Source organism: Tachyglossus aculeatus, chromosome 22, assembly GCF_015852505.1.
Source record: "Tachyglossus aculeatus isolate mTacAcu1 chromosome 22, mTacAcu1.pri, whole genome shotgun sequence".
Classification (NCBI taxonomy): domain Eukaryota; kingdom Metazoa; phylum Chordata; class Mammalia; order Monotremata; family Tachyglossidae; genus Tachyglossus; species Tachyglossus aculeatus.
This window is the reverse complement of record NC_052087.1, coordinates 49,042,136-49,055,704: the sequence shown is the minus strand read 5'-3', so window position 1 is coordinate 49,055,704 and position 13,569 is coordinate 49,042,136. Positions and strand designations below refer to the sequence as shown.

Sequence of the window (13,569 nt, the reverse complement as noted above, 5' to 3'; positions counted from 1 at the left end):
CAGCCCCCCGAGCCGGCCTCAGGAGCCCCACCGTCCCAAAGGATACGTCCATGAGGTTCACCATGCTGCGGCACGACTCTGTACTGAATCCCTTGGTCCGCAGGTCCTTATCTGAGGAGGGGGAGACGAGCAGGGGCTGGAGACTGGCCTCCCATCAATCAATCAATCAATCAATCGTATTTATTGAACGCTTACTTTGTGCAGAGCACTGTACTAAGCGCTCAGGAAGTCCAAGTTGGCAAGAAATAGAGACGGTCCCTACCCAACAGTGGGCTCACAGTCACAGGGCATGGGACCCATGCTCCTAATCCAGCCTTGGACCATCAATCAATCGTATTTATTGAGCGCTTACTTTGTGCAGAGCACTGTACTAAGCGCTCGGGAAGTCCAAGTTGGCAACAAACAGAGACGGTCCCTACCCAACAGTGGGCTCACAGTCACAGGGCATGGGACCCGTGCTCCTAATCCAGTCTTGGACCATCAATCAATCGTATTTATTGAGCGCTTACTGTGTGCAGAGCACTGTACTAAGCGCTCGGGAAGTCCAAGTTGGCAACAAATAGAGACAGTCCCTACCCAACAGTGGGCTCACAGTCACAGGGCATGGGACCCATGCTCCTAATCCAGTCTTGGACCATCAATCAATCGTATTTATTGAGCGCTTACTGTGTGCAGAGCACTGTACTAAGCGCTCGGGAAGTCCAAGTTGGCAACAAATAGAGACAGTCCCTACCCAACAGTGGGCTCACAGTCCCAGGGCATGGGACCCGTGCTCCTAATCCAGCCTTGGACCATCAATCAATCGTATTTATTGAGCGCTTACTGTGTGCAGAGCACTGTACTAAGCACTCGGGAAGTCCAAGTTGGCAACAAATAGAGACGGTCCCTACCCAACAGTGGGCTCACAGTCACAGGGCATGGGACCCATGCTCCTAATCCAGTCTTGGACCATCAATCAATCGTATTTATTGAGCGCTTACTGTGTGCAGAGCACTGTACTAAGCGCTCGGGAAGTCCAAGTTGGCAACAAATAGAGACAGTCCCTACCCAACAGTGGGATCACAGTCCCAGGGCATGGGACCCGTGCTCCTAATCCAGCCTTGGACCATCAATCAATCGTATTTATTGAGCGCTTACTGTGTGCAGAGCACTGTACTAAGCACTCGGGAAGTCCAAGTTGGCAACAAATAGAGACGGTCCCTACCCAACAGTGGGCTCACAGTCACAGGGCATGGGACCCATGCTCCTAATCCAGTCTTGGACCATCAATCAATCGTATTTATTGAGCGCTTACTGTGTGCAGAGCACTGTACTAAGCGCTCGGGAAGTCCAAGTTGGCAACAAATAGAGACGGTCCCTACCCAACAGTGGGCTCACAGTCACAGGGCATGGGACCCGTGCTCCTAATCCAGCCTTGGACCATCAATCAATCGTATTTATTGAGCGCTTACTGTGTGCAGAGCACTGTACTAAGCGCTCGGGAAGTCCAAGTTGGCAACAAATAGAGACGGTCCCTACCCAACAGTGGGCTCACAGTCACAGGGCATGGGACCTGTGCTCCTAATCCAGCCTTGGACCATCAATCAATCGTATTTATTGAGCGCTTACTGTGTGCAGAGCACTGTACTAAGCGCTCGGGAAGTCCAAGTTGGCAACAAATAGAGACGGTCCCTACCCAACAGTGGGCTCACAGTCACAGGGCATGGGACCCGTGCTCCTAATCCAGCCTTGGACCATCAATCAATCGTATTTATTGAGCGCTTACTGTGTGCAGAGCACTGTACTAAGCGCTCGGGAAGTCCAGGTTGGCAACAAATAGAGACAGTCCCTACCCAACAGTGGGCTCACAGTCCCAGGGCATGGGACCCGTGCTCCTAATCCAGCCTTGGACCATCAATCAATCGTATTTATTGAGCGCTTACTGTGTTCAGAGCACTCCATCCTGTAACCCCGCTGTGGGCAGGGGATTGTGGCTCCGTATTGCACTTTCCAAGCGCTTAGTGCGGTGCTGGGCACACAGTAGGCGCTCAATAAATACGATTGATTGATTGATTGATTGATTGAGGGGGTCCCGGAGAAACCCGCACCCCGGGTCTGGTGGGGGGGATAAGGAGGAGGATTCTTGGGTTGGCCTGAGTTCGAGGAGCCCCTCACGTTTGCTGATGATCTTGTTGAGGATGGTCTGGAGCTCCTTGACGCTGATCTCCATGTCCTGGGGGAAAGGAAGGGGGGCAGAAGAACAAATGACACCTGCCCTGAAGCCCCCCGACCCCCCCCCAAAGACCCCCACCTACCGCCCCCCGCCAGCTGCCGGAAGAGGGTCTTGAAGTTCTCGTCAATCTCGCCCTCTGACAGCACTTTCTGTGGAGAGACGGCAAATAAAATAATAATAATAATAATAATGATGATGATGACGGCATTTAAGCACTTACTATGTGTCAAGCACTGTCAATCAGGCGCTTACTGTGTGTCAAGCATTGTCAATCAATCGTGTTTATTGACCGCTTACGGTGTGCAGAGCACTGTACTAAGCGCTTGGGAAGTACAATCAATCAATCAATCAATCGTGTTTATTGAGCGCTTACGGTGGGCAGAGCACTGTACTAAGCGCTTGGGAAGTGCAATCAATCGTATTTATTGAGCGCTTACTGTGTGCAGAGCACTGTACTTAGTGCTTGGGAAGTACAATCAATCAATCAATCAATCGTGTTTATTGAGCGCTTACGGTGGGCAGAGCACTGTACTAAGCGCTTGGGAAGTGCAATCAATCGTATTTATTGAGCGCTTACTGTGTGCAGAGCACTGTACTAAGTGCTTGGGAAGTACAATCAATCAATCAATCAATCGTATTTATTGAGCGCTTACTGTGTGCAGAGCACTGTACTAAGCGCTTGGGAAGTGCAATCAATCGTATTTATTGAGCGCTTACTGTGTGCAGAGTACTGTACTAAGCGCTTGGGAAGTACAATCAATCAATCGTATTTATTGAGCGCTTACTGTGGGCAGAGCACTGTACTAAGCGCTTGGGTAGTCCAAGTTGGCAACATCTAGAGACAGTCCCTACCAAACAGTGGGCTCACAGTCTAGAAGGGGGAGACAGGGAACAAAACCAAACATACTAACAAAATAAAATAAATAGAATAGATATGTACAAGTAAAATAAATAGAGTAATAAATATGTACAAACGTATATCATCATCTTCATCATCAATCGTATTTATTGAGCGCTTACTATGTGCAGAGCACTGGACTAAGCGCTTGGGAAGTACCAGTTGGCAACATCTAGAGACAGTCCCTACCCAACAGTGGACTCACAGTCTATAAGGGGGAGACAGGGAACAAAACCAAACATACTAACAAAATAAAATAAATAGAATAGATAGGTACAAGTAAAATAAATAAATAAATAGAGTAATAAATACGTACAAACATATATCCATATATACAGGTGCTGTGGGGAAGGGAAGGAGGTAAGATGGGGGGGATGGAGAGGGGGACGAGGGGGGTACAAGTTGGCAGCATGTCCTAGGCGCTGGGGGAGACACAAGGTAATCGGGTTGGACACAATCCCTGTCAGTCAATCAATCAATCAATCAATTGTATTTATTGAGCACTTACTGGGTGCAGAGCACTGTACTAAGCGCTTGGGAAATACAAGTTGGCAACATATAGAGACAGTCCCTACCCAACAGTGGGCTCACAGTCTAAAAGTGGGCTCACAGTCACAGGGCATGGGCCCAAACTCCTAATCCCCATTTGACAGATGAGGGAACTGAGACACAGAGAAGTAGACTGTGAGCCCACTGTTGGGTAGGGACCGTCTCTCTATGTTGCCAGCTTTTTATTTTGTTTTATTAATATGTTTATTTGTTAATCTGTTAATATTTGTTCATATGTTTGGTTTTGTTGTCTGTCTCCCCCTTCTAGACTGTGAGCCCACTGTTGGGTAGGGACCGTCTCTATATGTTGCCAACTTTTTATTTTGTTTTATTAATATGTTTATTTGTTAATCTGTTAATATTTGTTAATATGTTTGGTTTTGTTCTCTGTCTCCCCCCTTCTAGACTGTGAGCCCACTGTTGGGTAGGGACCGTCTCTATATGTTGCCAACTTTTTATTTTGTTTTATTAATATGTTTATTTGTTAATCTGTTAATATTTGTTAATGTGTTTGGTTTTGTTCTCTGTCTCCCCCTTCTAGACTGTGAGCCCGCTGTTGGGTAGGGACTGTCTCTATATGTTGCCAACTTGTACTTCCCAAGCGCTTACTACAGTGCTCTGCACACAGGAAGCGCTCAATAAATAAGATTGATTGATAGTAAGCGCTCAATAAATACGATTGAATGAAGTAAAGTGACTTGCCCAAGGTCACACTACACACAAGTGACAGAGCCAGGATTATTCATTCATTCAATCGTATTTACTGAGCACTTACTGTGTGCAGAGCACTAATAATAATGGTGTTTGTTAAGTACTTACTATGTGCCAGGCACTGTAATAATAATAAATAATAAGGGCATTTATTAAGCGCTTACTATGTACAAAGCACTGTTCTAAGCGCTGGGGCAGTTACACGTTGAACAAGTTTGTCCCACAGGGGGCTCACAGTCTTCATCCCCATTTGACAGATGAGGGAACTGAGGCCCAGAGAAGTGAAGCGACTTGCCCAAAGTCACCCAGCTGACAAGTGGCGGAGCCGGGATTTGAACCCATGACCTCTGACTCCAATGCCCGGGCTCTTTCCGCTGAGCCACGCTGCTTCGCCTGTACTGTACTAAGCGCCGGGGTGGATACGAGCAAATCGGGCTGGACACAGTCCCCGTTCCCACGTGGGGCTCACAGTCTCGATCCCCATTTTACAGATGAGGTCACTGAGGCCCAGCGAATGAAGTGATCTGCCCAAGGTCGCACAACAGACAAGCGGTGGAGCCGGGATTAGAACCCAGGTCCTTCTGATTCCCAGGCCCTGGGAGTGTTGCCCTTCTAGACTGTGAGCCCACTGTTGGGTAGGGACTGTCTCTATATGTTGCCAACTTGGACTTCCCAAGCGCTTAGTACAGTGCTCTGCACACAGTAAGCGCTCAATAAATACGATTGATTGATTGATTGATTGATTGATTGTTGCGGGAGAAACCCCTCCTGTCAAGGAACCCTCCCCCAGGGCAGGACGCCCGGATCCTGAGCAGAATTAGGGCATGGTAGCTGGAGTCTGCCCATGGGGGACCCCTCGCAGGGCAGCTCAGAGACTGTGCCTGTTTTGGAGTCAGAGGTTGTGGGTTCGAATCCCAGCCCTGCCACATGTCTGCTGTGTGACACTGGGCAAGTCACTTCACTTCTCTGAGCTTCAGTTACCTCATCTGTCAAATGGGGATTCAGACTGTGAGCCCCACGTGGGACAACCCTATCACCCTGTATCCCCCCAGTGCTTAGAACAGTGCTTTGCACATACTAAGCGCTTAACAAATGCCATTATTATTATTATTATTATTATTATTATTATTATTATTATTATCTAAGTCAGGCCAGGGGCCACACACTGTAGAGACCAAGAGGCAGGGAAGGCCGAGAGGGCGAGGCGGATCAGGGAGGGGCTCCCATTCATTCAGTCGTATTTATTGAGCGCTTCCTGTGTGCAGAGCACTGTACTAAGCACTTGGGAAGTACAAGTTGGCAACATATAGAGACGGTCCCTACCCAACAGTGGGCTCACAGCCTATAAGGGGGTGACAGAGAACAAAACATATTAACAAAATAAATAGAATATGTACAAGTAAAATAGAGTAATAAATACGTACAAACATACATATATATACATATATACAGGTGCTGTGGGGAAGGTGGGCTCACAGTCTATAAGGGGGTGACAGAGAACAAAACAAAACGTATTAACAAAATAAATAGAATATGTACCAGTAAAATAGAGTGATAAATATGTACAAACATATATATATATATACATATATATATATATATATATATATATCTTTACAGGTGCTGTGGGCTCACAGTCTATAAGGGGGTGACAGAGAACAAAACAAAACGTATTAACAAAATAAATAGAATATGTACAAGTAAAATAGAGTAATAAATACGTACAAACATATATATATATATATATATATATATATATATATATATATATAGGTGCTGTGGGGAAGGTGGGCTCACAGTCTATAAGGGGGTGACAGAGAACAAAACAAAACGTATTAAAAAATAAATAGAATATGTACAAGTAAAATAGAGTAATAAATACGTACAAACATACATATATATATATACATATATATATATATATATCTTTACAGGTGCTGTGGGGAAGGTGGGCTCACAGTCTATAAGGGGGTAATACAGAACAAAACAAAACATATTAACAAAATAAATAGAGTATGTACAAGTAAAATAGAGTAATAAATACGTACAAACATACATATATATATATATATATATATATATATATATATACAGGTGCTGTGGGGAAGGTGGGCTCACAGTCTATAAGGGGGTAACAGAGAGCAAAACAAAACATATTAACAAAATAAATAGAATATGTACAAGTAAAATAGAGTAATAAATACGTACAAACATACATATATATATACAGGTGCTGTGGGGAAGGGAAGGAGGTAAGGCAGGGGGGATGGAGAGGGGGAGAGGAAGGAGGGGAACCCATGACCTTCTGAATGCCAGATCCCGCCAGGGAGCCCCATGTGCTCGACTATCCTACGTCTATTTTGTCGAAACCGTTGGGGAGGAAAGGCATAAGACCACACCAATCAATCAATCAATCAATCAATCATATTTATTGAGCGCTTACTGTGCGCAGAGCACTGTACTAAGCGCTTGGGAAGTCCAAGTTGGCAACATATAGAGACAGTCCCTACCCAACAGTGGGCTCACAGTCTAAACACAGGCTCACAGTGGGCACCAGTCGGTCAACGCAAACCAGCTGGAGTTTTGCATTGGGACACGCCGGCGCCATATCGTGGGAAAAAAATTCCTTTTCTCAGCTGATTTCCATGTTATAACATTGAGAAAATAGAACTCAGGGGTTCTGAGAACCTTACCTCATCTGGGAGATTGGCCTGGATCTGATCATCCAGCTCCCTGTGGACAGACAAGACGGTCAGACCAGCGGTCAGTGGTCAGGCAACAACTCGCTTGCTTCCCTTTCCCTTCGTCCATCTCACACCACTAACCCACAACCTTGGATCCCCTCCAAAATCCACCTCCTTCGCTCGTGCGCACGAGCCGCAGAGCGCTGCTGGCGGAAACCGAGATATTCATTCATTCATTCAATCGTATTTATTGAGCACTTACTGTGTGCAGAGCACCGTACCAAGTGCTTGGGAAGTACAAGTTGGCAACATATAGAGACGGTCCCTACCCAACAGTGGGCTCGCAGTCTAGAAGATATCTGTATGTATCTATAATCTTATTGATATTGATGCCTGTTTGCTTGTTTTATGTCTGTCTTCCCCCTTCTGGACCGTAATCAATCAATCGTATTTATTGAGCGCTTACTGTGTGCACAGCACTGGACTAAGCGCTTGGGAAGTCCAAGTTGGCAACATATAGAGACGGTCCCTACCCAACAGTGGGCTCACAGTCTAGAATCAATCAATCAATCAATCAATCGTATTTATTGAGCGCTTACTATGTGCAGAGCACTGTACTAAGCGCTTGGGAAGTACAAATTGGCATCACATAGAGACAGTCCCTACCCAACAGTGGGCTCACAGTCTAAAAGGGGGAGACAGAGAACAGAACCAAACATACCAACAAAATAAAATAAGTAGGATAGAAATGTACAAGTAAAATAAATAAATAAATAGATAGAGTAATAAATATGTACAACCATATATACATATATACAGGTGCTGTGGGGAAGGGAAGGAGGTAAGACGGGAGGATGGAGAGGGGGACGAGGGGGAGAGGAAAGAAGGGGCTCAGTCTGGGAAGGCCTCCTGGAGGAGGTGAGCTCTCAGCAGGGCCTTGAAGGAAGGAAGAGAGCTAGCTTGGCAGATGGGCAGAGGGAGAGCATTCCAGGCCCGGGGGATGACGTGGGCCGGGGGTCGATGGCGGGACAGGCGAGAGCGAGGTACAGTGAGGAGATTAGTGGTGGAGGAGCGGAGGGTGCGGGCTGGGCTGGAGAAGGAGAGAAGGGAGGTGAGGTAGGAGGGGGCGAGGTGATGGACAGCCTTGAAGCCCAGGGTGAGGAGTTTCTGCTTGATGCGCAGATTGATCGGTAGCCATTGGAGGTTTTTGAGGAGGGGAGTAATATGTCCAGAGCGTTTCTGGACAAAGATAATCCGGGCAGCAGCATGAAGTATGGATTGAAGTGGAGAGAGACACGAGGATGGGAGATCAGAGAGAAGGCTAGTGCAGTAGTCCAGACGGGATAGGATGAGAGCTTGAATTAGCAGGGTAGCGGTTTGGATGGAGAGGAAAGGGCGGATCTTGGCAATGTTGCGGAGCTGAGACCGGCAGGTTTTGGTGACGGCTTGGATGTGAGGGGCGAACGAGAGAGCGGAGTCGAGGACGACACCAAGGTTGCGGGCTTGTGAGACGGGAAGGATGGTAGTGCCGTCAACAGAGATGGGAAAGTCAGGGAGAGGACAAGGTTTGGGAGGGAAGACAAGGAGCTCAGTCTTCGACATGTTGAGCTTTAGGTGGCGGGCGGACATCCAGATGGAGATGTCCTGAAGACAGGAGGAGATGCGAGCCTGGAGGGAGGGAGAGAGAGCAGGGGCAGAGATGGAGATCTGGGTGTCATCAGCGTAGAGATGAGAGTTGAAGCCGTTGGAGCGAATGAGGTCACCAAGGGAGTGAGTGTAGATGGAGAACAGAAGGGGACCAAGCACTGAACCTTGGGGAACCCCCACAGTAAGGGGATGGGAGGGGGAGGAGGAGCCTGCAAAAGAGACTGAGAAAGAACGACCGGAGAGATAAGAGGAGAACCAGGAGAGGACGGAGTCTGTGAAGCCAAGGTCAGATAACGTGTGGAGGAGAAGGGGGTGGTCCACAGTGTCAAAGGCAGCTGAGAGGTCGAGGAGGATTAGGACAGAGTATGAGCCGTTGGATTTGGCAAGCAGGAGGTCATTGGTGACCTTTGAGAGGGCAGTTTCTGTGGAATGAAGGGGCTTCTCTAAGCCCCGCTGCTTCTCTGTTGCAATCAATCAATATTTATTAAGCGCTTACGGTGTGCAGAGCACTGTACTAAGCGTTTGGGAGTACATTATGACAGACACATTCCTGTCCACAAAGAGCTCACAGTCGATTGTATTTATTGAGCACTTACTATGTGCAGAGCACTGTACTAAATGGCTGGGAGAGTACAAGCAACCGTGGGCAGGGGAGAAGACAGGAAGCTCTGCCTGCCTTTCTTGCTTCAATCGATCAGTAGTATTTATTGAGCACTTACTGTGTGCAGAGCACTGTACTTAGCGCATAATAATAATAATAATGGCATTTGCTAAGCGCTTACTATGTGTCAAGCACTGTTCTAAGCGCTGGGGAGGAAACAAGGTGATCGGGTTGTCCCACGTGGGGCTCACAATCTTCATCCCCATTTTACAGATGAGGTAACTGAGGCTCAGAGACGTTAAGCGACTTGCCCAAAGTCACCCAGCTGACAAGCGGTGGAGCCGGGATTAGAATAGGAGAGTACAATAGAACAGAGTTGGGAGACACGTTCCCTGCCCACAAGGAGCTTGAGGTGGAGATAGACATCAATAAATAAATATAATTCATATATTTATGAATATATCATAATATTATTATAATATATAACATATTATAATATTATATGAATAATTATGATGATAATATAATATCATCATAAATAAAATTACGGATATTTTCCCTCTGGACTGTGAGCTTGTTGTGGGCAGGGAATGTTACTGTTTCCTGTTGTACTGTGCTTTCCCAAGCGCTTAGTACAGTGCTCTGCACAGGTTGTTTCTGATTCATAGCAACTCCATAAATAGACTTTCTCCAGAACGTCCTGTCCTCTGCTATAATCTAACGGTTCTTCCGTTCTCATTGTTACGGTCCCTCCCAAACCCTGCCCTCTCCCTGACTTTCCCATCTCTGTTGACGGCACTACCATCCTTCCCGTCTCACAGGCCCGCAACCTCGATGTCATCCTCGACTCCGCTCTCTCATTCACCCCTCACATCCAAGCCGTCACCAAAACCTGCGAGCCTGGAGATGCGAGCCTGGAGGGAGGGAGAGAGAGCAGGGGCAGAGATGGAGATCTGGGTGTCATCAGCGTAGAGATGAGAGTTGAAGCCGTTGGAGCGAATGAGGTCACCAAGGGAGTGAGTGTAGATGGAGAACAGAAGGGGACCAAGCACTGAACCTTGGGGAACCCCCACAGTAAGAGGATGGGAGGGGGAGGAGGAGCCTGCAAAAGAGACTGAGAAAGAACGACCGGAGAGATAAGAGGAGAACCAGGAGAGGACGGAGTCTGTGAAGCCAAGGTCAGATAACGTGTTGAGGAGAAGGGGGTGGTCCACAGTGTCAAAGGCAGCTGAGAGGTCGAGGAGGATTAGGACAGAGTATGAGCCGTTGGATTTGGCAAGCAGGAGGTCATTGGTGACCTTTGAGAGCGCAGTTTCCGTGGAATGAAGGGGACGGAAGCCAGACTGGAGGGGGTCGAGGAGAGAGTTGTTGTTGAGGAATTCTAGGCAGCGCGTGTAGACAACTCGTTCAAGGAGTTTGGAAAGGAATGGTAGGAGGGATATGGGACGATAACTAGAAGGTGAGGTGGGGTCAAGAGAGGGTTTTTTTAGGATGGGAGAGACATGGGCATGTTTGAAGGCAGAGGGGAAGGAACCAGTGGAGAGTGAGCGGTTGAAGATGGAAGTTAAGGAGGGGAGAAGGGATGGAGCGAGAGATTTCATAAGATGAGAGGGAATGGGGTCAGAGGCACAGGTGGCCGGAGTAGCACTTGAGAGGAGGGAGGAGAGTTCCTCTGAGGATACCGCTGGGAAGGATGGGAGAGTAGCAGAGAGTGTTGAGAGCCGGGGGGTTGGAGAAAGGGGGGAAGAGACTTTGGGGAGGTCGGACCTGATGGATTTAATTTTGTTAATGAAGTAGGAGGCCAGATCGTTGGGGGTGAGGGAAGGAGGAGGGGGAGGAACCGGGGGCCTGAGAAGGGAGTTGAATGTACGGAAGAGCTGGCGGGGGTGATGGGCATGGCTGTCAATAAGGGAGGAGAAATAGTTTTGTCTGGCAGAAGAGGGGGCTGAGTTAAGGCAGGAAAGGATAAACTTGAAGTGAACGAGGTTGGCATGGTGTTTAGACTTTCGCCAGCAGCGTTCAGCAGCTCGAGCATAAGAGCGAAGGAGGCGGACAGTGGCAGTGATCCAGGGCTGTGGGTTAGTGGTGCGAGAGCGGCGAAGGGAAAGGGGAGCGAGCGAGTCTAGCTGAGTAGAAAGGGTAGAGTTGAGAGCAGTAATCTGATCATCAAGACTGGGTAGAGAGGAGAGGGCGGCGAGGTGGGGTGTGAGGCGCTCCGAAAGATGGGTGGGGTCCAGAGAGCGGAGATCTCTGTGAGGGAGTAATACGGATTTACAGGGGAAAGGAGTGTGAGTGAGGAGGCAGGTGAGAAGATTATGATCAGAGAGAGGGATCACAGAGTTGGTGAGGGTGGACACAGTGCAGCGGTAGGAGATGATGAGGTCGAGGGTATGACCAAGTTGGTGAGTGGGTGAGGTGGGGTGGAGGAAGAGGTTGGCAGCGTCAAGGAGAGATAGAAGGCGGGCGGCAGAGGAGTCGTTAGGGATATCCATGTGGATATTGAAGTCTCCGAGGATCAGAGTGGGCATGGAGAAGGAGAGAAGGAATGTGAGGAAGGGGTCAAAGTCGTTAAAGAAGTTGGAAGTGGGGCCTGGAGGGCGGTAGATGACGGCTACAAGAATCTGGAGGGGGTGGTAGAGGCGAATAATGTGGGCTTCAAAGGAAGGGAAGGAAAGGGAAGGGGGAGGAGGGATAGTGCGAAAGCGACACTGGGGGGCGAGAAGGAAACCGACACCTCCTCCTTTTCCGGTGAGTCTGGGGGAGTGGGAGAAGAAGAGGCCTGCACTGCAGAGAGCAGCAGAAGAGACCGTGTCGTCCGGCGACAGCCATGTTTCAGTTAGGGCGAGGAGGAGTAGAGAACTAGAAGGCTCACAGTCTGGAAAATATCTGTATGTATAATTTTATTGATATTGATGCCTGTTTACGTGTTTTATGTCTGTCTTCCCCCTTCTGGACCGTAATCAATCAATCGTATTTATTGAGCGCTTACTGTGTGCAGAGCACTGGACTAAGCGCTTGGGAAGTCCAAGTTGGCAACATATAGAGACGGTCCCTACCCAACAGTGGGCTCACAGTCTAGAAGGGCTCACAGTCTAGAAGATATGTGTATGTATCTATAATTTTATTGATATTGATGCCTGTTTACTTGCTTTATGTCTGTCTTCCCCCTTCTGGACCGTAATCAATCAATCGTATTTATTGAGCACTTACTGTGTGCAGAGCACTGGACTAAGCACTTGGGAAGTCCAAGTTGGCAACATATAGAGACGGTCCCTACCCAACAGTGGGCTCACAGTCTAGAAGGGCTCACAGTCTAGAAGATATCTGTATGTATCTATAATTTTATTGATATTGATGCCTGTTTACTTGTTTTATGTCTGTCTTCCCCCTTCTGGACCGTAATCAATCAATCGTATTTATTGAGCGCTTACTGTGGGCAGAGCACTGGACTAAGCGCTTGGGAAGTCCAAGTTGGCAACATATAAAGACGGTCCCTACCCAACAGTGGGCTCACAGTCTAGAAGGCTCACAGTCTGGAAAATATCTGTATGTATAATTTTATTGATATTGATGCCTGTTTACTTGTTTTATGTCTGTCTTCCCCCTTCTGGACCGTAATCAATCAATCGTATTTATTGAGCGCTTACTGTGTGCAGAACACTGGACTAAGCGCTTGGGAAGTCCAAGTTGGCAACATATAGAGACAGTCCCTACCCAACAGTGGGCTCACAGTCTAGAAGGGCTCACAGTCTAGAAGATATGTGTATGTATCTATAATTTTATTGATATTGATGCCTGTTTACTTGCTTTATGTCTGTCTTCACCCTTCTGGACCGTAATCAATCAATCGTATTTATTGAGCACTTACTGTGTGCAGAGCACTGGACTAAGCGCTTGGGAAGTCCAAGTTGGCAACATATAGAGACGGTCCCTACCCAACAGTGGGCTCACAGTCTAGAAGGGCTCACAGTCCAGAAGATATCTGTATGTATCTATTATTTTATTGATATTGATGCCTGTTTGCTTGTTTTATGTCTGTCTTCCCCCTTCTGGACTGTAATCAATCAATCGTATTTATTGAGCGCTTACTGTGTGCAGAGCACCGGACTAAGCACTTGGGAAGTCCAAGTTGGCAACATATAGAGACGGTCCCTACCCAACAGTGGGCTCACAGTCTAGAAGGGCTCACAGTCCAGAAGATATCTGTATGTATCTATAATTTTATTGATATTGATGCCTGTTTACTTGTTTTATGTCTGTCTTCCCC

At 47.6% G+C, this 13,569-nt stretch overlaps 1 protein-coding gene across 2 annotated transcripts in view; it reads right to left on the bottom strand.

The window, feature by feature from the left end:
• The window catches only part of CAPN1 (calpain 1), a 74,964-nt gene that overhangs the window by 16,490 nt on the left and 44,905 nt on the right, over positions 1-13,569 (bottom strand). Inside the window, exons 14-17 of one of the 2 annotated variants that reach the window (XR_005455659.1) lie at positions 7,064-7,103; positions 2,295-2,361; positions 2,155-2,212; positions 47-111 (exon numbers count right to left, since the gene is read on the bottom strand). Coding sequence is in view for 1 of the 2 variants with exons in the window: in XM_038764139.1 (XP_038620067.1) it covers positions 47-111; positions 2,155-2,214; positions 2,298-2,361; positions 7,064-7,103 (229 nt within the window). In the remaining variant the exon portion in view is untranslated. Of the gene's footprint in view, positions 1-46; positions 112-2,154; positions 2,215-2,294; positions 2,362-7,063; positions 7,104-13,569 lie in introns of both variants that reach the window. The other variant, XM_038764139.1, reaches the window with a different exon arrangement.